This window comes from Oenanthe melanoleuca, chromosome 8 (assembly GCF_029582105.1).
Source record: "Oenanthe melanoleuca isolate GR-GAL-2019-014 chromosome 8, OMel1.0, whole genome shotgun sequence".
Lineage (NCBI taxonomy): Eukaryota > Metazoa > Chordata > Aves > Passeriformes > Muscicapidae > Oenanthe > Oenanthe melanoleuca.
The window spans coordinates 20,816,352-20,841,361 of record NC_079342.1 but is presented as its reverse complement, the minus strand read 5'-3'; the positions used below and the strand labels follow the sequence as shown (position 1 = coordinate 20,841,361).

General features: G+C 40.1%; 1 protein-coding gene across 2 annotated transcripts in view; it reads left to right on the top strand.

The window, feature by feature from the left end:
* The first annotated feature begins 3,842 nt into the window (after nt 1-3,842).
* Nucleotides 3,843-25,010, top strand: part of LOC130256077 (BEN domain-containing protein 5-like) — an 858,262-nt gene continuing 837,094 nt past the window's right edge. Inside the window, exons 1-2 of one of the 2 annotated variants that reach the window (XM_056497342.1) lie at nt 3,843-3,899; nt 20,865-20,987. In XM_056497342.1, the coding sequence (XP_056353317.1) occupies nt 3,857-3,899; nt 20,865-20,987 (166 nt within the window). In that variant the 5' untranslated portion in view covers nt 3,843-3,856. The remainder of the gene's footprint in view (nt 3,900-20,864; nt 20,988-25,010) is intronic. The other variant, XM_056497343.1, reaches the window with a different exon arrangement.

Here is a 25,010-nt window from a genome sequence, read left to right as displayed (position 1 = left end):
TTTATTTTTGTTTGCTTATATAACGAATTTTGAGGGCCCATCCCAGGACCCATGATGAGCAGAGTGAAGAGGGGCTGCTTCAAGGCACTGCCAGTCCCATACAAGCAGTGGCTGCCCAACACATCAGACCAGTCCCCATGACAGACACTCAGCTTGGCACACGGCTGACGATTCATTATCATTCCTTCAGTAGACATCACAGCAGAGGAGATTTTTTAGGGAGGGATTTGAAGGAGGAAAATTAAGTGAGTGGGAGTGCGAAGCAGCAGCGAGGGAAAGCATGAAGGTGCTGGTTTGAAAATGTAACAAGTAGAGAAGTTATTACTGAATGAAATGTGTGGGGGGAAGCCGTTGGTTTCTCCATAGGCTATTAAAAGATGATGGGGTGGGAATAAGCTGCAAAGAGCCACAGAAGTGAGGCAGCTTTTGAGTGCCAAGATGCAGAAGGGAGCGGGGGGACACGCTGGAACAAGGAATAGGGCTGAAGCTGCAAATGTGAGGATAACCAGGGCACCAGTGGCTTACAACAGTGTACTGTTATTCTGTGGTGCTCTGTAATGTACAAAATCAGATTGTTGGGGCCAAAGACCTCTTTGTACAAATGAAAACCCCAACATGTTCCCAAGTGCTCTAAAAATGCACAAATAAAAATAAGCAACTGCTTCTCCTGAAACCATTTCTCTCATTCTTCAGCCCCGATTTGAGTTACACCATTTAGTTATCTATTTCCAAAAGAACTTTCTATATGAACTTTCCAGTTCTCTCTTGTCAAATTATCTTACTGTTTTTGGAAAGACTGCATATCATCTATATTTAACACCACTTCAGCTTGGTGAGGTGACTATAACATAGCATTAAACTCAGACTAAAAAAATGAGTGTGGCATTTCTAGGTTTTTCAAGTGTGTTAACTCAGAAGAGATAATTTGACTGGAAAAAGTGCTTTCCCCTAAATGTCTCTGATTTCAATAGAGCTTCTTGCAGGTATTTGAGTTGAGTTAATCGGCTGGCAATTAGATGCAAAAGGCCTTTGGATTAGTATTTGTGGTCACCATAGAAGCGAGTCTCAGAGAAATGTGAATAAAGAGGTCACCCGAAGAACAGATATGGAAGGTCTCTCCACAGGCACTTAATTTTTAGAAATTTACAGATGAAAAATGCTATATGGGTATTAATAGATAGGAATGAAATATGGATGAGGGGACACTAAAGCTGGAATAGCAAGTAGAACAAAGGGAATAAGAGGATGTGGGGACATGGTAAGAAACCAGACTAGAGCTGCAAACTTGGACAGAACTGTTTAAGATCTAAAAAAGAAAAAAAAAGAAACATGAAATAAAGGAATGAAGAGATCAATACTATGAGAAATTATTTGAAGGAGAGTTGGGATGGGACATGGCTATCAGGGAACATAAAAGAAAGAAGAGAATGATCAGAGTATATGTGGCCTATTCTGAAGAGGGAAGTCCCAGGATCATATGCCCAGCAATAAATAAGGAAGAGCAGAAGGCCTGGGTGATTTGCTGGCCTGGAGCAAGGCTGTAAGGGAAAGAATGTCTGTGGGGGTGTGTGCTCTTTGTGTAGCTCACTGTCAGCAGGGAGACGAATCCACCTTTTTAGTATGCGAGTGACCACCTGTAGTTTATTAAGACTGCAGAGGGGAAAGTCTAGAAAATATTTTTGCAGGGCTTGGATCTAGATGGCCTCCAACATTCTTCTGTGCAAGGATATATCTTTCCAACCCCATGAGAAAGCCCCCTTGGTACACCACTTCAGACAGGAATTTGGCTAAAGGAATGTTCAATTAGCTTATATAATACTAAAGTAAGATACTGAGAGCAAAGAAAAATGGATAAAGGAAAGAGGCCTAAGTGCCACTGAAAAAGAAAGGAAACAGTAAAGGAAGTGAAACCACAAAAATAAATGCTGCAAAAATAACCAGAGAACTATGAATTGAAAGAAGAGTGAACAAGGCTGCAAAAAAGAGAAGGCTTTCTCTTTTCCAGGGAGAAAGGAAGCAACTGGCCCCACAGAAAAATGTAAGCATGTAGAATCTGTAGGTATCATCCACGTGAGTGTTAAGAGGAGCTGAACTGGAGCAGAAAAGGTACATACTAGGTAGGAAGACAAAGAGGTAAAGTGATGTTTAAAAAACAGAATTTAGATGTAGAAAGATACAATTTTACATACCTTAATTTTTAATCTTGGATTGTTTCCCTGACTAGTCACTGGTCATTAGGAAGTGGTTACATTAATTTACTAGATATAAGGAAGCAAACACCTGAGTGTGTATATAACTATAAACAAAGTCCTGCCTGTTTCCATTGCTTGGCATTGCTCGTGCACTCCCTGATCCAGAGTTTTAATAGCCCCCTGGATCAGGGTGCGTTCAGCCCCACGTCTGCCCGTGTTTGCACATAAACATGAGTCTTGATGCTTGTGCTTGGAACACTGCGCTCGTCCCGCGGTCAGCCTCGCTTCCGAGAGGCTGGAGCAGTCTGCGGAGAGGATGCACAATGGAGCTTGCGCCTCAGCATTAGTGAGACACGCATGATCACACCCAGCCTGCCGGGTCCCCCGGGACTCGCACACATAATTAGCCCCCGTGCACCAGAGCCGTCATCGCCGTGTTTGCCACATGGTGAGTGTCACCCAGCGGGCCCGCGAACACGCGCACGCAGAGCCCTCCCGTCCCCAGCACTGCATTTGCCATATGGTCAGGCTCACCTGCTGGGGCTGGGGCAAGGAGACAGACGGGCAACACTCACACACATAATGAAGCTCCCCACTGGGCTGCCTTAAGAAATTAAAAAAAAAAAGGAAAATAAAAGTTGACATAAGTGCCACATGACCAGACTCACCTGCTGAGTCTTGGGGCAGGGTGGGGCAGTCACGCACACATGAATTGCCCATCTCTGCCGATGCTGCACCTCAGTGCGTGGGGCTGGAATCGGAGCAGGAGGGATGCGCTCCCTTCCTGGGGCCACAGGCACCCTGAGCCCACACAGGCCGCCGCTGCCCTGAGCTGAGCCGAGCGGGACACGCACCTCCGAACACCAGGACATCGGACAACAGGGAGAATTTCTTCACAGACAGGGTGATTAGACGTGGGAATGGACCGCACAGGGAGGCCGTGGAGTCGCCGTCCCTGTAGGTGTTAAAGGAAAGACTGGACGTGGCACTTGGTGACGTCCTAGTCTACCAAGTTGACATGGTGGTGTTTGGTCTTAGATTGAACTCGATGATCTCAGAGGTCTTTTCTAATGTAACTGATACCCAGTGATAATGAGTCTCTCCTCCTCAGCGCCCCGTGAGCTCCTCAAGCCCACACCGACTCCCACGGGCAGGCACGAGCCCCAGGAGGAGCTCCGGTACCGGCACAGCCCCGTCCCCCGGGGCGCAGTGACGGCAATTGCCAAGGTGGGGGGCAGCCACGAGGGAGCGGAAAATGAGATCTCCTTTCCCCGCCCGAGCAGCACCGGTAAACAGCGGCCGCGGGAGGCGGGGCGGGGCGGCCGCGGCCGGGCGGGAGGGAGCCGTGCTGCGTGAGGGGCGGGCGGCCAGCGGTGCTCCCCTCACGCCCCGCCCGCCATCAGCGCGGCGGCCGCCGGGCTGCGCGAGGATGGGAGCGGGCACTGCTTCCCGTGCAGGCCGTTCCCGGGCCGGCGCTCCCGGGAAAGGCTCTCTCCGGGCAGGGTGAGCCCGGGAAGCCGCTCGCAGGGAAGGCTCTCCCCGGGCAGGCTGTCCCCGGGGAGGGCCGTCAGCGCCGCCGCCATGTCGGGGGGGCGCGGGGCTCCCACATGGCGGTGACGCGCGTTGCCATGGCGACGGCCGGGCGGCGTGGGGGGGGTGGCGGGATGACAACAAATATGGCGGAGAGGAGCAGGACGGCAGAGACGGGTCAGTGCCAGCCGCAGTCGCCTGGGCGGGGGGAGAGGGGGAGCCCCCCTTCTCCAGGGGCTTCTGGCGGTAGAGGGGACCTAGCTCGCAGCGGAATGCGGAGACCGAGCCCTTCTCCTAGGGGAGACGGGAGGGAGCACCTCTGGCCGAGGGCACTGAGGTGCTGAAGGGACCGCGGCAGAGGCCCCTGCCCGGGGAGCTGTGACGAAGGGCAAAGCCCCTTCCCTTGGGGGATGAGGAGAGTCTTCCCAGGGACACGGTGATCGTGTGGAAAGCTCCTTCAGGCAGGTAGAGAGGGAAGAGCCCCCCGTGTACAGGCCTGCCGGAGCGGGACTGACCCGCTGCGGGGTGGAAGGTGTGAGGGCCAGAGGCCGGCTCAGCCGGCCGGCGCTGCGGGGCCGAGCCCCGGCGGGGCAGAGGAGGAGGCTGGTGGTGGGGCAGCCCGCACTCTGCTCCATCCTCCCGCAGCCTGCTCCATCCTCCCGCACTCTGCTCCATCCTCCTGCACTCTGCTCCATCCTCCCGCAGCCTGCTCCATCCTCCCGCAGCCTGCTCCATCCTCCCGCAGCCTGCTCCATCCTCCCGCAGCCTGCTCCATCCTCCCGCAGCCTGCTCCATCCTCCTGCAGCCTGCTCCATCCTCCTGCACTCTGCTACATCCTCCCGCAGCCTGCTCCATCCTCCCGCACTCTGCTCCATCCTCCTGCAGCCTGCTCCATCCTCCTGCACTCTGCTACATCCTCCCGCAGCCTGCTCCGTCCTCCCGCGCAGGGGCAAAGGTGGCGGTGGCGAAGAGCAGAGCAAACCGGCGGTGCAGAGGAGATCCCCTTACACAAGAAACGACCGCCTGCGTGAATTAGCATGAAAAAGTAATACGTGAAGACACAGGTCTGGAACTGAAACTGCAGCACAAGGCTGGTAGCTTGCGGGTTGACCTGCAGGTGCTGCTTGACCTGTCTGGGAGGTGTAAAGTACCCGGAGGCTGCAGGGGGACAGCGAGCAGCACATCTGACAGCTCCCATCCCTTACACTGTTACTGAGGATTTCTTTAAGGAAGGTGCCAAATATTGCACTTCTTATTCAGGGTGTATTAATAATGCCTTTAACTGTGTATGTGAGATAAGTTTGTCTGTGAAACTGAAGTTTTGTGTCTCATTAATGATAAGGACCCTCTAGGTATAGGGGTCTTTCCTGTTTTAACAAAACACAGTTAATGTCTTTTCCAATCCACGTGAAAATAAAAGCCTTCAAAGCACATTACAAAAATTAGAGATACTAACATTTGGAAGATGGAGCAAAAATGACAGTATTACTGAATATTTAATCTCCCACAGTACCATACATAAATTATCTGGCTTCCTGAACCAGGAATTCATTTTCCTAGCCTGCTATGTTAGCTGCTGCACCTCTGCTTTTCAGCCTCAGAAGTGGCTCCAAATAAATATGCATTACCCATAGAACTGATCTTGGATTTTTGGGCCATTTAAGGTGCAAAAAAGGGATAAGTATGTCAAATGGTCAAATGCTGTTGTGTTCTGGGAAATGATACTACTGAGTCTACATCTGAATGCATTGGCCATATAGTTCTTAAAATCCCTCTGTTCAGCCATACTGTTAATGAACCTGTGGAAAAGTGGTTTATTGTGTTTTGAACTTGTCCATGAGGCAGGTGATTATTTTCATCCTCTGCACTCTGCAACACTGCTAAACAGGTGATGAGCTCTGCCTGAGCTGTGGATTGGGAAACTGATCTCCAGTGGCCATTGGACTATGTCAGCTTCCCTGCCTACCCCCTGTGCCTGTGTCCTTGTGGTAACTTCAACATTTAATGTAACTTTCATACTATTTCCAGATTAACTTACATTGTGTTCTCTGCTGTATTAGTTAAACCTGCAGCTTCAAAGTATTTACTTTTTAATTTTAACCTTGTCCAGAACTTTTTCCACTTCTGACCATTGCAGCTAACTAATCAATGGTTTTCTTGTAAATGTTGTGTTTCAGCTTGTGCTAAATTCATGTTTAGTTGCATGTCCTGGTATATGTCCACTTGAGTTATACAATGCTTGTCTGGTCACTTTGCAAGTTTAATTTTCAGGTTCTTCTGTTTTGGAGAAACCAGGTAAGGAATTAAAAATGCAAAGAGCCACAAAGATAGGGAAGAGACCCAAAACCATCAGAGAAAAGGAAGCAAGCTTGTGAGCTTGCCCACTTTTAAGAAAGGTCATGGAAACTACAGTGTGGGAAAAAAAGGTGATTTGGATTTTTCTGGCTGTCAGCTGACACTAAGTCGACAGGCAGGTTCTTTCCATGGCAAATCCCTCAAGGAATCTCTTTTTTCCTCCCCTTTACTGCTGGGTGACACTGACAATGTTGTTGAACACATAATTGGGGGTGCTCCTGCTGCATCCTCACTGCTGTGTATCTTCATCATGTGTGAGATCTTGAGCAGTCATACAGGAATGTAGCTCTGGAACCATTTTTTTTGCACATTTTGCACAAATGCAAGGAGAATAAACCCATTACAGAAGGACTGAACACTGTTCAAACCATACAAATCAATTTAGCCAGTATGAGTATGTTATACTTGTTGGATTTTTTTTTAACAGTAACATCATGTTTTTAGTAGATCAGAAAACACAAGTAATAACTCTCATAATCTCATCTTCCCGTCTTGCAGTACTGATTGTTATTTGCAATTTTTGCATAAGGAAACTGTGTTACAGAGGAATTGAAGGTAACTTATTCATGCTTTATAGCAGCACAGATTGCTGTGATGGACCATTCTTTACTGATTTAGTTCAGAACCCAGGTTTGACAAGAGTCGTGTCAGAAAAAATACTGTGTGCACTTAGAGATAAGGGATTATAAAAATTAGGTTCCTTGCTAAAAGTTATCTGACAGTGAATTATGCACATCTAGGATGCTTATGGCCCCTCTAAACTCTTAGAATTGAAAATACATTGTGTCAAAATGTTTTGTAAATTAAATATACTTTATGGAAAATACATCTTTTTATAACACAAGAATTTTTCATTTCGGTTTTATTAGTATCTTTTTATGTTTAAGGGAGTAAATATCTCAATCTGTCTTGTACTGGTAATTCTTACTTTTTCCCTATATACAAATATTTTCATACTCCATTCCTTTTCCCTGTAAAAGATTTTTGTTTATGTTTTTGTGAATTTTGAACCTTTTTTTTTAATTGGGAAAGGAGATTAGGACACACAGATTTGCACATAGCATTTCAGAAGAGGGATTTCAATCAGCATTTAGTCTACTGTTAGGCTCAGCATTGTTCTCTATGTTGTGGTTTCAGCCAATCTGTGTATTTCAAGTAAAATTGAGACTTAATATGGAAGGTAGATCATCTCACACCTGTCTAGTGTAGAGTTCATATTCTGCTGCTATCCTCACTGGACTAGGCAGACATCTGCTCTAATCCATTAAGATAGTTTCTTATTCTTTCTGTATTCTGATGTTTGGTTAGAGTGCTGCTAATCAACTCACTTTACTCTGTATTAATCATTTTCCCGTTGTAGTTGGTTCCTTAGTCCTACCTGCTTTCTTGAAAGTGTTTAAATCAGCTTTTTGCAGTAAACTCTGAATTTGTGTACCTCCTGTTTGGTTTTCCAGGCTAAAACCCTCATGTCTCAAGCTGGGAATCCAACTTAGAAGCAACGTAAATCTTCACAAATGGAGTCTGCAGGAGGATGAAAGTGATTGATTCTAGTTAGTTACTCTCAGGAGCTTCTTGGTTTAACTTCCAGTTGTTTTGCTCAGCTGACCTTGCTGTCATAAACTCTGGAATACACTGGAAAACAACCAGTTTAGTTAAGTTTCCAGTAACCATATGAATGCTTTTTTTCCAGTTGTGTAGCAAAGAAAACATTGTAGCTTCACTGAGGAAGGTTTAGGAGTAGGTTGTAGTAAGTACAGAATGCCTGTATTTGCTAAATTTTTTGACCTATGAACCAGATGAATGTATTTTCCAATTTAGAATTTCACTAGTTATCTCCTTCTCCCCACATTTCTGTTCAAGGCATCTGTATTACCTTCAGAGGACTTGGATCTGGAGACCTGAATGATCAAAGGGTGCAGGTTATCTCTGAGTTCTGTAATAGTTTTCTATCTGAGGCAACTGCATATTAGCCTGGATTGACAGTTCTAATATATGTTATTCCACAGTTGCTAGTGATTTTGTGGATATTAGTATTTCTGGTATTTCATTGTGTCATCATCACTGAAATCATAGTGAAAGCAAGGAAAGGCATTTACTCACAGTACTGGACAGGATATAAATCAATGTCTTTAGACCAAAAATCTTAGGTATCGGAATAAACAGGTTTCCCAGCTGAATGTGGAGTTTTTTATGTTTATTTACATGTCACAGTCGGTTCCTTGCAGAGTGGTGTTGAGTCACATTTCATGTTAAGAGTGGTTGGAATTTTCAAAGTGTTCGCAACCGTGCTGTGACCTGGCTTCAGGGAGGAAATCTGCAAACCTCTGCTGAATGCTCAAGCCCCACCCAAAGTTTGTGTAGGAATTAGTGTTCCTAAAACACTTAGTGTTCCGCTCATTATTTCAGAGATCTGCAATTGAAGGGGCCAATTGAACAGCTGTGTAAATTCTGCAGTGTTTTCTAATTGATTTTAATGTGATAGTGCTGAGCTGGATTGCTTTGAACATAGCTTTTCATTATCCTTTCAAAAAAGAATAGTTATTCTTTTAAAAATATTTAATCACATGTGATATAACAACATTCTAGTAGCAGGAACATAACTGCTTTCTTTTCAGTGGCCTTAATTATTAAATAAAAAGCCAAACTAAATAAGAACATAATTTATTTGTCTTTAAATATAGACTTTTTTGATAACTAATTCACTGGCTTTATCATGAGGAAATTTAAAATAAGAGATCAGCTAATTAACAATATTATTTAATCTTGGTCATTAAAATAGCACCACACATCAGCAGTACTTCTGATTCTCTAGATAAACTTAATTTCCTTAGTTGAATTCACTTCTAAATTATTTCTGAATTTTAAAGTGTATATGAACAACAGAGCTTATTTTGTAATATACACAACTAACCTGTAAGCATAGCAGAATTCCAGTGTTTGGGCTGATACTGCAGCCTTGATGCTGGAAGGGATCTGCCCACTGTATTCTCCTATCAGCACAAGGAGACTTCAAGCATCAGTGGAAAACTGTGTGGGGACTGGGCCCAGCCTTGCAGATGTTCACACAGCAGAAAGAGCTGTTTGCAGTTGTTTATAAAATGCTGCAGGATGGATTTGTAAACAAATCTAAAATGGGTTTTGTTGAATAAAGACATTTGCCAGAACTTACCAATTGCATTGGTACATTTCAGCCAGAGCAGTTGGAAGTCTAGAGGACATTACAGAAAGGTTTCTTAGTAAATCTGAGGCCCTTTGCAAGACTATTAACTATTTCAGTTTTAACTGCATAAGTTGAAATAGTCCTTGAAGTTCTATACAGAAATAAACTCTAGAAGCTGCAAAAAGGTATTATAGTGATCATTAGACTCTGTTGCCAGTAGGCTGCTATTCAAGTAATTTCCAACGTTTTTCAGTTATCCAGTGGAAAAAAAAAATCCTACTAGAAAAGTTCATCGAAGAAGGGCTGCTAATATATTTTTGGTACTTAAAGCTTTGATCATATTTTTGTTACATAATTTGCCATATAAGGAGACCTGAGAAATACTAATGAAGGCTTTGTACAGCCAGAAGATATAATTTCAGAAAAAGAAAGAAACAGGAATGTGTTGGGTGTTCCAGTTGCCATTTTTGAATAGTTTACCATTTCCTAGCCATATTTCATAATTTTTTTCTTTGACGAATAATCAAAGCTTTGAAAAGTTACTTACCTCAAGCCTCCCAACGTTTTTTCTTTCAGTGAAGTTCAAAGCACCCTATTAATTACTAGCACTTGCAAGAGGAGGCTTTTGAATTTGTAAAAAGTAAAATGAGACATATTGAGAATTTTAATAGGTTTTATACTGAAATTTGTAAAACAGAAATTTCTGCAAGTTTCTTTAGTGTGGAAGTCACTGCTTTTAGTAGGCAAAAGTCTCATGCAAAAGACCAGATTAACCTCAGAATGCATTTATGTGGCCTACATAGCTTTTCTGTTTTTGGAAGTGGAGCTATATAGATTTAATGCTCAATAAAATATGTTTTTAAAGTCATCTCCCTGTGTTACAATGAAACCAGCTTGATCTCCACGTGGGGCCACTAGCAGGACTGGACACAGATCTGCAGCACCAGCCTGCCCTCCAGGTGGGACACCTCACACAATAGCTGTCAGCTGCCACAGAAGAGATGGACTACTTGTCTACGCTGGGAAATTTCCCTCCTCCAGGACCCCTGCTTAGGGACAGAAGTCATGGGGGAAAATGGCTGAATAGTCATCGTTACCTTTTTGAGTTTTTTAATGATGTCTGATAACAGAAAGCAGCAACTCCTGGATAAAGGAGGTGCTGGAGGGGAGTTTGTGCAGCCATTTCCTGCTGATGTCACTGAGATGCAGCCGTGCTGCTTTGCTCACAGCAGTGCTGCTGGATGCAGAGCAGCTCCAGCACTGCCACCTGGGTGTGTGCATTGGGCTGCATCCCTCTTGTTTCTGGAGGATTAATCGTGCTGCTCTTTTCCAGAATGATGGGAATCTATAGAAACCAGCTTAGCTTTCTCAAAGTGGTCCCCCAAGGTAGTTGGCATGCAGAGCCTTGATGCAAAATTGCCATGTTTAGATTGCATTGTACCTGAGATAATAAGTTCTTCTGGGCTCAAGTTGTGTCTGCCATTATTCTGTAATAGAGATAAGCCAATTTACAGTTAATTGAAGTTGGTTATGGATACACATCAATGTATCCCATATCCCAGCTTTCTTGTCACATTGTCCCCACACCTCTCTTTCTTGACTTTGCCACAGAGGCCAAGCCTGCCATGTAAGAAGTCCTGTATTTAGATTTTGGCATACTTTTTTTGAAATAATTTTACTGTTTGTATATAGAAATGGTTTGGAAAACTGCTCTACCAAAATAATAATGACTTACATTTCATTTTGTCACAGATTCTCAAACTCAGGATATGCACTTTAGTATTAAATCTAGGGCTCTCATGTTTGGCAATGAATTTGATGTGTTTGTATATAGTAAATGCTTTTTGTTCTATTTTAGGATAAGTAATGTATAAACACTAGACTAAATGTTCTGATACATATATTTTCTAATATACGTGTGTACCCCTGTTCTCTTAATACAGTAGACTAGCTGATTTTGTAGTTTCAGTGTGTCAAAAATCAAGCATAGAAAAGGGGATGAAGGAAAAAGTAGTTGTCTTAAATTGTTATTATTAGATTAATAAACTCTAATGATTCCATTTACCTGCCAATTCACAGAGCTGTTTACTTAGCAGTGGACCTCACAATCATGAGTGAAAGCAGGCAAGATTTTCCTTTTACGTTTTGTTTCATAAGCACCTTGAAAAAGGTGTTGAATTTCAATCTCCTCTAAAGCAGGTGGAACATCAGTTCCCGTGAATCACCAGAGCAGAGCAGCAGGAATCCATTGCCAGGAGAGCCTGTTTGGATTCATTGCAGCTCTGCTGATGTGTTTTCATTTGCAATAAGCAGCAGAGTCACTTTGCCATTACAGACAACTTCAGCTCTGGGAAGCCTGGCAAGTGACTATCAGGTTTTCATGCATATAAAATGCAGATGGGGTAGTATTATGTGTTTGATTAATGAAAAATTCCTCAAATAACCTATACAAATCCAAAAGCAGCAGCATTATTTCATGGGAACTGTCCATTGGAAATAGGATTGTGAGATAAAATTGCCCCTCTACTATCTACCTGCACCCAAAGCCTGTGATGCTTCAGAATAGCAGATGTTTTGTAACCAGGTACAATACCACTATGTCTGCTGGTTATTTTATTTCTGAGCAGTACAAATAAACAGTAATTTGATCTCAGAGCTTTCTCTGTGTAAGCCTTCTTGAAGGTGGAATTGTTGGCTTGTGTTCTGAATATTTGAAATATTTTGTATGCATTTCATATTCCCATAAATATTGTATCAACTTAGTATTTGCTTAGTTAAAAAAACTGCTGAATATGCTGTATTAGTTAGTAGCCTTCTCTGTAGTTTTATTCCTGTTATGTTGCTGATGCAAGACAATTAATAGGTCGTTTGTTTTTGCTGACATTTTTTAATGTTAGAAAATGGGGATTCTGAAACAATATTGAAATTCTTTTTTTGCTATATGATACTTTGTGAATAAAATAAAACTGCAGTTATCTAAGTGTTTGAAATGAAATACTAGATTATGTTCTTAAGTAAAGGGATTGTGAATGGGCAATGCTTGGATCAAAGAAATTCTCAATCTATTAAAATGCTACTTTTTGGAATGGACTGTTTTGGAAAGTAGGGGGAAGTTCTGTTCTAAACGAAGAAGTTAAAGGAATTGTTTCAATGAGTAATTATAACCATGTCAGTAATTAATAGTGTAATTCATTTCAGCAACCTGGGGGAACAAATTATTTTGAAGTAGTACTAAAATCCCCAAATTATTTTAAATATGCAATAGTGAAGAAGAGTGTAACTCAAAAGTGGAGAAACTGTGGCTGAAACTACTGCTGGCTTAAGTTAACTGGCAGAAGACATCCCTACATCCCTAAACAACAGGTGAATAGGAAACAAGGGCCAAGGAAAATAGCAATTTGACCCCAAGAAGGATACATGGATGGTATGCAATAACCAGGATGGGAATTGTCCGTGTGCTGAGGTTGCCCAGTTTTCAGTTACCACACTCATGATGAGAGCCCAAGCACTGCAGTGACCTCCTTCCTTCCAGTCACTTGGGAAATACAAGGTCTTGAAGAGAGAGATGGTGCTGTGCAAAGCTGCTGATGTGTTTCCCCACAGGATTTTGTGCCTGCCCTGGAGCCCTTGTGGAATGCCCAGTTTCCCATGGAAAAAGATTCATTACGACCATAATGATATTAGTGGTTGAGTCAGGAATTGAATTGAAGTCTCCTGAACACTTGAATTAGTGATAATCAATTTGTAAAAAATTTGAACAGGTGCATCTTCAGGAAATTTACCATAGTTGCACTTTAGGTATGAAAAGTTTAAATAGCTGTGAATAGTGGGTTTGGTGTAGTGCCACAGCTGACCTGTGTTGAGGCTCACTAGGCTGACCACTTGTGAAGAGTAGCTGAGAATGAGATAAAAGCCCTGTCCAAATTAGAAAGCAGAGCTGTATTCCCTCAGTGCTAACCCTGGAATAATGTCCAGCTCGCTAGCTCAGCATCACAGCTACACTGTCTCACTTTGGCCTTCCACACTATGACATAGATATCTCTTTAAATATAAATTCAGAAAGTTCCTGTTCAATCAGCAGACATAGTAAGACATGAAAAGTGCTAGGTGTAACTGCCTGAGCTAAAGTAATGTCTTCCACACTAGAAATTTGGCATGAGCAGCTAATAGTAGCTGAGTAGTCTGAAAAATAGGGCAAGAAATAAAGTCTTGGCCTTTTACAAAAGCTGAAATCAACCTACTTCTCTGTTATATCAAAAATGTTTATTACCTATAGAGTCTTCTTCAGTTTCAGCTGGGAATCAGTTGGTCCCCGAGAAAGGAGACACACAAAGTTGTTAACTTGGAGAGATTAAACTTTGTTAGTCACTGAAGGCTCTATAATCTTGGGTCAGGGTCATTGCATCGGTTGCTACATATAAGATGTTTAGTTACATTTAGCTTGGCTCAATGTGAGTTACCTTTAGTTTAGAAATTTGTTTTGTCATGACTTCTTCCCATTGTGCTGTCAAGTTTAAGGAAGATAATGTGCTTCTGTTGAATCAGTGCCTCACACCCAGGGCAGCTGTTGAAACATGGGTATATACATATTATCCAGGAGTATATATGGGTGTATACACAGCATATATCTATGAATCTCTCTTTCCTTCCACTTCTATCCTCCCTCACATATAACCCAAACCCAGCTATGTAAAAACTGATTTTTTTCAGTATTAAGCAGCATGGGAAATATTTACAGCATTTTAGGATAGGAGTAACTTCGACCACCACCCTCTTTTTCCAGTTTTGTGAGTAATTTCAGGTTTTGCCCTTCCCTGAAATTTCCTACACTACAATTCCAAACCCTGCAATTGCCTCCCTGCTTGACTCAGTATTTTTTGCAGGTCCCATGCCCTCCTTGTCTTTGGGAAATCAGTTGTATACAAACGTCAGAAAGATATGGGATGCTATGGAACTGTTTCACTTCTTGAAATTCTGTAGTACCACACAAGGGATTGGCTTTAACTCTTCAGTTAGTTTCCTGCCTCAGAATCCCTATACACAGAATTTCTCATGGAATGATAGGAATATCCCCATTTTTTTTTTCTTGACCCAGAACTTGAATTGTTTCATCATCTCCTCTCATTCACATGCAGACTTAATTCTCTGAGCCATCCCTTATTTCCCAGAAAGGGTGGTCGTGCTGATATTTTTTGCAGCTGCAACTCTGAGGACTAGTTCAACTCAATAGCTATTATCTTCTCTTTTCTCTGCCAGCTGGGGTTGCATATTACGTACTGTATTTTTGTTTACTGTTTATATCTTTTATGCTTTTGTTTGATTTTTTTTTTTTTACTTAAGTATTGCTACTATAGCAACTGTTGCATCATGTGATACCTTTGATGTTATCAAGATACGAAATACTTGTTAAAAAATAAATCTATATATAATGAAACTCACTGATCCGTACAATGTTTTTAAATAAACATCTTTCCAGATAATGTATTTGATACAGCTGTATTTTCCATTCTTTTTAGTTTTCATTTGTGGTAGAATTTTAGTTTAGAGCTTATAAGTGAAATCAGAAGAGTAATGGATTTTTTTTCTTGCTCACTGAGTTCAAAGTATTAATTGCTTTTAAAAAATTTCATTAGAAAAATCTGTTCATAACTTCTTGGACACTTTGGATTTCACTAAAGTGATAAAAAAATTCTGTTGCCATTTGTCTCTAACAGAAAGGTATATCCTTGGGGATAGCCCACTCTGAGATAATAAATGAGGAGTCTTGAAGTAAAGCTTTTAGGTTGAAGATTGGAAACAAATATCATGTATGAAACATGTGCAAGTCCACACAAGCTGAGGCGTTTCTTCTTTTTCTATAAACTCATAAGACAGTGCCAGCCCCTGGGAGTGAGGGAGTCATTGTCCAGAGCAGTATCTGTCTGCCAGATATCTTCAGTTGAATGCTCTTCATTGGATTTTGGACAGGAGCTATAATTGACCTTGGATTGATAGTTGTATCTCTGTGTGGATCTGATCTTTTTGAAAGGACCATGTAGTGGAGATTTCTCATCACCTTTTCACACTTGACCAGCCTGGTGGTCAATGCTTTGTTTTGGGCTAAGCACCTCATGTACCTTTTTGTCCCTTCTTGCCCTGGGCTTTCTGCTCAGTATATTGCAGGCAAAGTCCTCTTTGTGGTGCCACTGGTCTTTCATGGCCACCCCATTAAGTGTCACCAGCTTAGTGATCATTTTGCTTTACATATTTGCATGTAAGAGCAAGATTTTTCATCCTGAGCTTTGACTCAGACACCTATTCCACACCTACTGCTAGAGTAAAGGAGTTTGGGTGTGTGCAAAGAGGCATGAGGTACTTAGATCTACTTATGCTTCTAACCCAAAATAAAAATTAATGGTGGATTAGCTAAGGAGTTGTATTAGGAAGGCTGAAAGATAATATTGTCTGGTAGCCTCTGAAGAAGGAGTAATTTGTGCAATGAAATCAAAGACCCAAACCATAAATTTAGTTTCCTTCCTATTGTGCAACAAGCTACAAGCTCTTTCAAGCCCATGGCAGTAAGATTGCAGTTTATTTCTCCTGACTACTTTCAGAACCTGTGCAAATCTCAGAATTTGCCTGATAATCCATGCTAAACTATAGTTCATCTTTACTTTGCTTGTTTTCTTGAATATGAATATCATCTCACAGTTTGGAGACAGACTTGACAAGCAGTCTGTTGGTCAAACCGTAGGAGGAAAGTAATTGAAGAGACAATTGCTATAAAGCTGCTTTATCTCAAATTTGTTTTTTAAATGACAACATGATATTACTATTTTTTAGAGCTAGACCAAGCTGTATGACAATGCCTTCTTGTGGTAACCAGTATTCTCCTTGTTCTGCGGGACCTTTGGAATAGGTAACGGTGACAGAATGGGCACAGTACTCCAATGTGAGGCAGCAGGTGTGGCTGCTACCATGCCAGGTATTGTCTCATACCCTGGGATTTGTAGTCTAAACATATTTTTCCCCTTTCTTTTCAGACCACAGTGCCTGTGATTTAAGTACATTTCAGATTGACAGCACTCTGCAGTATGTTTAGATTCTCCGGGTCATGCCCAAGCCTTGCTTCGGGATACATGGCTGTGAAGATCAAAATGACAGTTGTGTTTTCTTCTTTTTCTTAGCATTTTAAAGTCAGTGGAGCTGGAATTCCAAGTTCCTGACTGCTGCTGCCTGTAGGATTTTTAGAATGGCTGCAGAGCATTCAGAAGTCATAGCAGAAATAGCTTGTCTTCCTGAATGTCAGTGTTTCTAAAGCCTAGAGATGATAATATAAAAGCTTTTATTAAAAATAGTCAAAGAACAAAAGAACATCATCAATTATTGGGACTATAGACTTGTACTAAATGCTATAATTTAAAAGAATTTTGCTAAAATGACATTGTTTTCAGGTTTGTGGAGAAGACATTGTTATTGGCATAACTTCCATAGGTGGTACTTAGCCAAAGTGTGAGTTGAGCAGTGTTCATCTGGAGACTTGGTATGTTTTGGAGCTAAGAGGAGTTGCTGTTGGTCATCTGAATTAATTTTTTTGTTGCAAACTGTACTGAGAGTTCAGATTCACTTCTTTGTGTGGGTTTCTATTAATAGTACTTCTCAAGGCTGATGGAGTTTTCTAGGATACCTGGAAACTTTTCCTGGCCCTTGGATGATAGAGATCTGGCTATTAGATCTTTATACCATGGATGTTTCCAACAGCAAAATGTATCCTACTTTTGTTCTAAAATAAGGATCTCATAAGAGAATACAGAGTATCTTGATGAGATTTGTAATTAAAGAAAGACTTCTACAAAGTTGCCTTGCAGTTATTATAGTTTTTTGTGTTACCTCACCTTTCTAATTGGCTGTCTTTGTTAGGCAGTAAGTGTGATTAGAAGAATGATGCAGGTTTTCCAGGCAAATTCCCACTGTATTTTTCCATGTCTGTTTTAATGTTGCTGTTCTCTCCTACCTAATGTAGCATGAGGGTAGCTGCTGGCTGCTAACTCTGTGAGTTTTCATGTCTGGCACTTCTGGAAGCTGGGCTCGTTGTTTACCCAATTCAAAGATTCTAAAGAGGTACCTTCCTCTAGAAACCACTGTGTTTAAAGAAAATATACTTAAATTTGCATGATGTTTATTGTAGAAAATACTGATTTCATCTTTTCCTAAATGAAAAAAAAAAAAAAAAAGGAAAAAGTTGGCTTTACCCTTTGAATTTAAGAAGGGCAAAGAAACACTGGAAAATTCCAAACTCTCCCTCCCACGAATCCCTGTCTCCTGGAACTGATTCCATTCATTTTCACTAGTCTGATGTGAAATATATCCACAGTGACAATAGTGATGAATGCAGATACCAGAAGACTCTGTCCAGGTTTTATTTTAAAGCCTTATATACTTACAGAGATTTCAGGCACCTACAGATTTTATACCTGATAGAAAATTACCATTAAAGTTTAATACTGCGGTAAAAGTAAATCCTAGGGATTTGCTGGAGCCTCCTGGAGTTTAAGCTATGAAGAATTAGAATAAAATAGCTATGTGTCTTACAACCCATAAGAAAAATAATTGACAAAATAAGAACTACATTCCGAGACAATTTCTTTGCTAGGTTTTGCCTTTGCTTTTCTTATCTAACCTTTTTTTTCAAAGGAGAATCTGGTCTCCTTAAGTAGAATGTGCAGGATGTACTTCAGTTAATTCTCTTCTTTCCCTTTCAGTTTGTTTTAGATTGAAGAGCTATTTCCCTTCCCTGCAAGGTTCTGTCATACATCTTTGCCTCCAGCCAGGAAAATCTGCTTAGGGCTCCCCAGTAGTGAGGACAGGATCTCTTTATTGGTCAGAGGACTGCAGCCCAGGGTAGCTCATCTCTCCATCTGAGGGTGGTAATATATTCCCAGCACCACTCTCTGCATCTGCTGAACAGACAGGCATGAAGCCATGTTGTATAATGGACTCATACAGGCTCCTTTTCGGGCAGTGGTCTGGCCTTTTCTTTATCACCCAAGGAGAACATGCCGGAAGGGACGTGGTGCTGTTGTGCTGTTTAATAATGTGAAGTTCAAAGACAGCAGTTTTGCATGTTTAGAGATTAAAGATAATATAACTCAAAATACAGCAACAGTGCTGTCTGAATATTCGAAGTATTGTGGAAGAAAGAACACGCTAGGAGAGTAATATTGTTAAATGACTATGAATTACAGGCTATTTGATGATTTTATTCTCATTCCTCGAGGGCTACATTAGGTCAGGAGGAGCAGATGGAAACTTTTTGCTGGGACACAGTTACTTGACAGCTTCCTTCTGCATTGTGTAAAGGCTCCATTGGCAGATTTTCTAAATTGCCAGGGAGATGTAACTCTCTCTTCTGCCTGCTTTTCCTCCACTGTCTTATGGTGACAGTGCTATGAATGTAATCCTTTCTAGTTTCTTCATCTTTAAGGGGTGTTTCTTAGTTATCTTCTACAATTTCTAAGAGGCCTATTACTTTTAGCTGAGACTTAAAAGGGAACATTTACCAAGAGGAGTTCAGTCTTCCAACAGCTCCACTCAGTTGACTCCCTGCCTCCCATTCTTTCACTTTGGTCCCTGGAAGCTCAGTCACTCATGGTGATTTGCAGGTTTTCTGCTAATTTTTCTTTGTATCCTTGATTCCACAATGTTTGATTGCAAATGACTGACTTGACTAACCTTAACTGCAACAGGTATATATTAATCCAACAGGTGAAACTGAGGGAGTGATTTGGCTACTGCTCTGCACTGCAGCTTGCACAGGGGTGAATTTTATCAAGGGACAGGATCACATCCATGCAGATGCAGGGATGCCCCGTCCAGGCCTCAGTTTGCTTCTGGTGTTCCCAGGCTTTAAGCAAATTTTTTCAGCTTGCTGGTAAAAAACATCCAGCTAAAATATCCTAAGTAACAATTACACACTTTAAAAAAACAATTTAAATGCCACAGATTGCTGTCTGTGTGTAATTATTCAGTCTAAAACAAATAACCCAGAGGTTACAAATAATAATTTTGCTAAAAAAACACTATCATGCATTATTAAATATGTACATTTTTAGATTATGATAAAGTAAGAAAAGGTCTAAATTCTGTTTGTTCTTTTGTTGTAATTCTCAAAGAGAGTAAGTTCCAGATTCTTCCTGGGGAAGACTGGGTATTCATATGCCAAATGTTGACCTGGATTGGCATATTTTTTAATGTGGGATTTATATACCTGTGAAAATATGAGTATATGATAGAAAGCCTGACAGACCCTTTAACTATGGTGTCACTAATACACTGATATAATTTGTTACCTCAGCTAAGGTGTTTTGCCTCAAGAGGTGGAATACTTTTATGTGTGGAAAGGTCACTTTTAATTAATAAGCTGTTTTCATCATTCAGGGACAATATGAATTGCTTGTAACATTTGTGTGAAATAGTTTTCAATATAAAAATAAAACAAATTGAGCTTTATGTCACATTTATCATCCTCCATAACCCATTTAAATGTCAAAAAAATCAGTACGGAGCAAAAGTCTATTTCTAGAAGCCTTAGTAGCCCTATTTATCAGAGTGAAATAAGATATTATCATCCCATTATCCCATCACATGCCTTCTGCACTTGAAGCCATACCATTTCTTCATTTTCTATAATACAGAAGATAGTTTTTCTATTGTTAAATATTTCTTGTCCAAGCTATAAGTAGTGAAGAATGTGCTGAGTGTTTCTTACTATAATATGAATGGATGATATAATACACAATTATTTACATTTTTGTACATATCTCAAATGGAAAAAAAAATAATGCTCTTCTATCCCTATTTGGAAGCAAATATTTTGCAGACTGCAATTTGTTAATATAATTTTGCCATAAGGATAAAGCTTTCAGTATATTCACTACTGATGTATTTTGACAAAAGTCATGCCATTGTGTGGAAAATTTATGTCCTTATATATTTTACCATTAAATAAATGCTTCATTAAAAAAAAAAATCATTATTCAAGTTCTTTTTCTGAGTTTTGGTTCCTAAGAAAGATGGCTTATATAATGACATGGCTTCATGGGTGTATGTCTTTCCCTTCTAATAATTCTAAAATTTCAAATATGAGTGGGACTAACAGTCTCAAAGGTTCTAAGTTCATTTATGATGCAGGAAAATAGGCAGCAGGATACAGGAGAAGGATCCCATTAGTGCTGATAAAGAGGAAGATGCTTCTGAGGGTTGTGATAAAGAAGTTGATGAGGAGTGCAATGCAATTCCAGGGAATCCATCAGAATCTAGAGCTAGAGAGTTCCTGTTGAAAGAAGTGGATCCAGCTGATTATCAGTCTAATGCATGTGAGAGGGCTCAGCCACAGGTCATAGACATGCAGGAAACCAGGCTGGGTGGTTTGTTCCTTAGAGAGGCTTTAACAGATGATGTCATTATTATATCCAAATTCTTATATCCACTTTGAAAAAAAGGATTCATTTACTGATGCAGGTGTTAAATGGCGCAAATTTTATTTTAGATAGAAATGTGTGGGGGAGTAGCCTTTTACTGGTTTTTATATATTATATATAGATATATGTTTTATGTTCATGGTGGTTTTTTCACTTTTACTGTAACAGGCAGTGCCATCAGAAGTGATGATATCATAGCAGGGAACGTGAGCAAGTACATTGTTCTCCCAGCTGGTTACTGTGGACAGCCTAAAAAAGGACATCTTATATTTGATGCCTGTTTTGAGAGTGGTGAGTATTTTCAGCATTATGTTATCTAGTTGTCAATATATTAACACTTTAAACTCTATCACTCATCTTTTTATATATAAAGTGTCTTTATTCTAAAGAAAACATTAAATACTAAACAAATATAGCTGATTCCCATCAGTCACAGAATGACTTCAAATCAGACTTCAAATGTCAAATAGTTTGTGAGTTTTGCTGTTGCCTACAGTAAAAATTTTATCAGGTCCACCTTTTATTCTGGATTTTTATTCTGTCATTATTTATGTGATAGTATTTATGTATTTATGATGTGGTATTTAAAATATGCTATTTAAAGATTTAATTTAGAACTTTACTGGGGCAGTTAACCTAGTAAAGTGCCAAGCCCACCCTTGCATAATTAGAGAATTTTTCAAATGCACATGTGTTTTCTTTAAATATATTACTTTGGTTTTCTTGTGGCCTGATCCTCTGTTGCTGAGGTTAATGGCAGTTCTGACTCTGATGTCAATAGGAGAATTAAACTTTAGGAAGCTACTGGAAACTGAAAGTATTTTTTACAAGAATTATAGCTAGCCTATTAATTTCAAGAGTAATTTAAATTGCTTATATGCATGTGGGGGCATGTAGGTAAATATATCCATGAAAATGTAGCATTGTTTAAATTTTTGTGTTACATACATGTGTACTACCAGATTTTTAGCTTAAATCTATTATTACTGGCTTTCAGACCTACAAAGCACTGTTAAACACCATATGTAGAAAAGGCATTTGGCAGGATAAACTATAGTTTTCAACATGGTTTATGTGAGAGGTGCTGGTAATGCCAAAACTGCTCCAGTGTCTTGTAAAATGAGCTTTTTATGAAGAGTTACATCCCTCAGGGTAGAATATTGGCTGCCAGTTCCTGGATAAATATTAAATTGAGTTATTTAAATCCTGTGATTACATTATGTAAAAAGTGCAAATGATGCAGTGAATAATAAAGAGTATCTTTTTTTTAAGGTGTGTCTCTGAAGGTTCAGACAATAGTTCTGTATTTTAAAAAATACTTTGGGTGCTATTTCATAATAGTTATGTGGGTTTTTTACATTTTTATATCAGAAAATGGCTTACGAAATGAATCATGGCCAAGCTGGGAAATTTACTTTATTGTACTCAACTTCTCTGCAGTGAAAAAGATCAGTAGCAGTCATCAAATTATTTGTGAAGTATTGTGAGTCATTGCGTGATGGTTTAATTCCAGTTTTTGAACAATGGAATTAATTATATTTTTAAATTAAAACATTTATTCAGTTCAAAGGTAATATTCATACTTTACATACTTTGGTAATAATAGAATGTGATAGAAGCAGGTGCTGTTTGAAATACTGTGTTTATTTACATTGTGGCATGATGAGGCTTTGCATATTCAGACACTTCCAAAACACAAATATGAATGAAATTAATACCTTCATTTACTTTCTCATGATGACAATGTATTAGCAAGAATGAGAGTAATAGTGTGTACACTTCATATGTAAATTCACTGCATCTTTTGTTCTATGTCAGCCAAGTAATTGCTTAGAGTACCTTTACTGGTCAAAGCAAATTAACTGATATTGGATAACTTGGATAAATTTATCCAATTGGATAAATTGGATATGAAATTGTTATTCATGTTGAAATCTACCATCCTATTGTCCAAACAGTAAGATATAACACTTATGAGATTGTGTTGATGCTCTTTGAGTACCACCTTAAATATAAAATCCTATTGAAGATGCCTTTTTAAAAGAACAGATGGTGAAATTGACCCCACCTGCATCCAGCCCCCAGCTCTGGGGTCCCCACTACAAGAAATACAAGGACCTGCTGGAGAGGCCCAGAGGAGATGCTCCAGGGGCTGGAGCACCTTTCCTATGGAGACAGCTGGGAATACTGGGCTTGTCCAGCCTGGAGAAGAGAAGGTTCTGAGGAGAGCTTTTTGTGGCCTCTCAGTATGCAAAGGAAGCCTGTTAAAAAGGTGGAGAAAGACAGGGCAGGGAGAAAGGGGTTTAAACTGAGAGACAGTAGGTTTAGGTTGGCTATGAGGAAGAAATTGTTTGCAATGAGGCTGGTGAGGCACAGGGTGCCCAGAGAAGCTGTGGCTGCCCCATACCTGGAAGTGTCCAAGGCCAGGTTGGATGGGGCTCTGAACAACCTGGGACAGTGGAAGGTAGGTCTGCCCCAGACACGGGGTTGCAGCAAAATTTTATTTATGTTCCATTCCAACCCAAGCCATTGTATGATTCCAAAATAAAAGTCGTGTTAAATGTAATTCCATAAGTGGCTTTTCTTTCTTTGGCTGCATTCTCTATTTTCTTGAAAGGTCTGGTTGATAAAACTGAAGATTTCCTACTAGACCTTTTTTTCTATGACTATGTTTTATATTGTAGAAATGGAAGTAAACAGATTTCAGAATAGAGAAGGGGTGTTAAACTTGTAGAAATCAGGAAAAATATTAATAAACACAGAAGAAATGCTATTTAATGCAGTTTCATTTTTGTAATTGTTATAATTATTGTATTAAATAGCATTGAAATGTATGAATTGGTTTGAGGCAGAGGTACTCTGAAAACCAATGTCCAGATTGTTGTTTTGAAGTGCTGTGCTTTCAAAAAAACTTAAAAAAAAGAATTGGGCATTGAGATTTTTTTTTTTAGTCCGTTCTGTTGTTGAGAGGCAAAATAAACTATTTTGCCATTCCTGAAAGATGTTTATCTTTTTCAGAGACTTTCAGTGAGTTTCAATGAGAAAGCAGCAATCCATTCTAACACTGCAATTTGCTCAATATAAGAAACCTTTTCTTTCTATGTAGAAATGTTCTTACCAAAAAGGCATTAATTCTTGTCCAGTCCTGTGGACACAGAAAGCAGATTATTCCTTTCTTCTTTGACTTAATGGAAAGCTGCTATCATATCTTTCCTTGGCCTTTCCCTCCTCAGGTTAAATAACTGCAATTTTTTTCAATGGTTCCTTAGTGCTCACATTTTCCAAATTTTCTCTCATTCTTTATTTCCTCTGGCCTATCTCCAGCTGTTTTGTGCCTTTCTTGATTGGCAGTGGTCCAAGGTGAGCATGATACTCAGATAAGCTGGTGCCAATCCTATGTAGAGTTTATTACATGACATGCCTTGCAATCTATTTACTTCTGCAGTGTGACAGTCCAATCTTTTTCACAATAGCATGGTACTGTTGACTTCTGTAAAACTCGTGAAACCTTAGACTGTCCAGATCCTTTTCAGAAGGAGCTAAACCAGCTGGTGGCTTGCACTTTACTTACCCTTAATGAATATATTACTAGGGAAAAAAAATCACTGCTGTAAAATAAATGTAATTACTGAAAATGAAGAATGGTATCTGAGCCCTTTGTCATATTAATAACTGACAGAGGAGTAAAGAAGAGGGAGAATTATCAACTTGCAGGTATGTCAGGAATTTGTGTTTCCCATAGGTCAATCTTCCTTGGAATCTTCCTTGTTATCTTTATTAATATTGAAGAATATATATAGCCAAAAGAAACTTTTAACATTGATTTATCAGTGGCATAAAAGAAACTGATGAAAATTCAGATTTCTTGCATACCACACCATGCTTTTTGGATAATTTCGGTTTTCACAAGAAGCTTGAGTTAATTTCAGGGAAAAATGGAAGCACAGCTACCTATGCACAGTACAAATTTAAAGGAATAAATGCCACATCTGAACTGTATACATTTGGTCAGTTGTAATTCTGTTTCCTAATATTCATTAATGCATTAAATTATTAACACAATTTCAGTTTAGCAGCAATGCACAACTGTACAAATGTTCGCTTCTCATCCTACCTACTGTTCTGTAAAACGGGAATTTTACAGATTACAGAGCTCTGGGTAGAAGGATGTATTAATTTCTGCTATGCAAAGAAGTCCTTCCTGATTGAGGAAGGCCCAGATTTTGATGGGAGCATGTTCTTCAGGGAATGTGGCATTTCATAGTCAAGGTGAGTTGGTATTTTAGGCACTTTATCTAAAGGACTTAAAAGTTT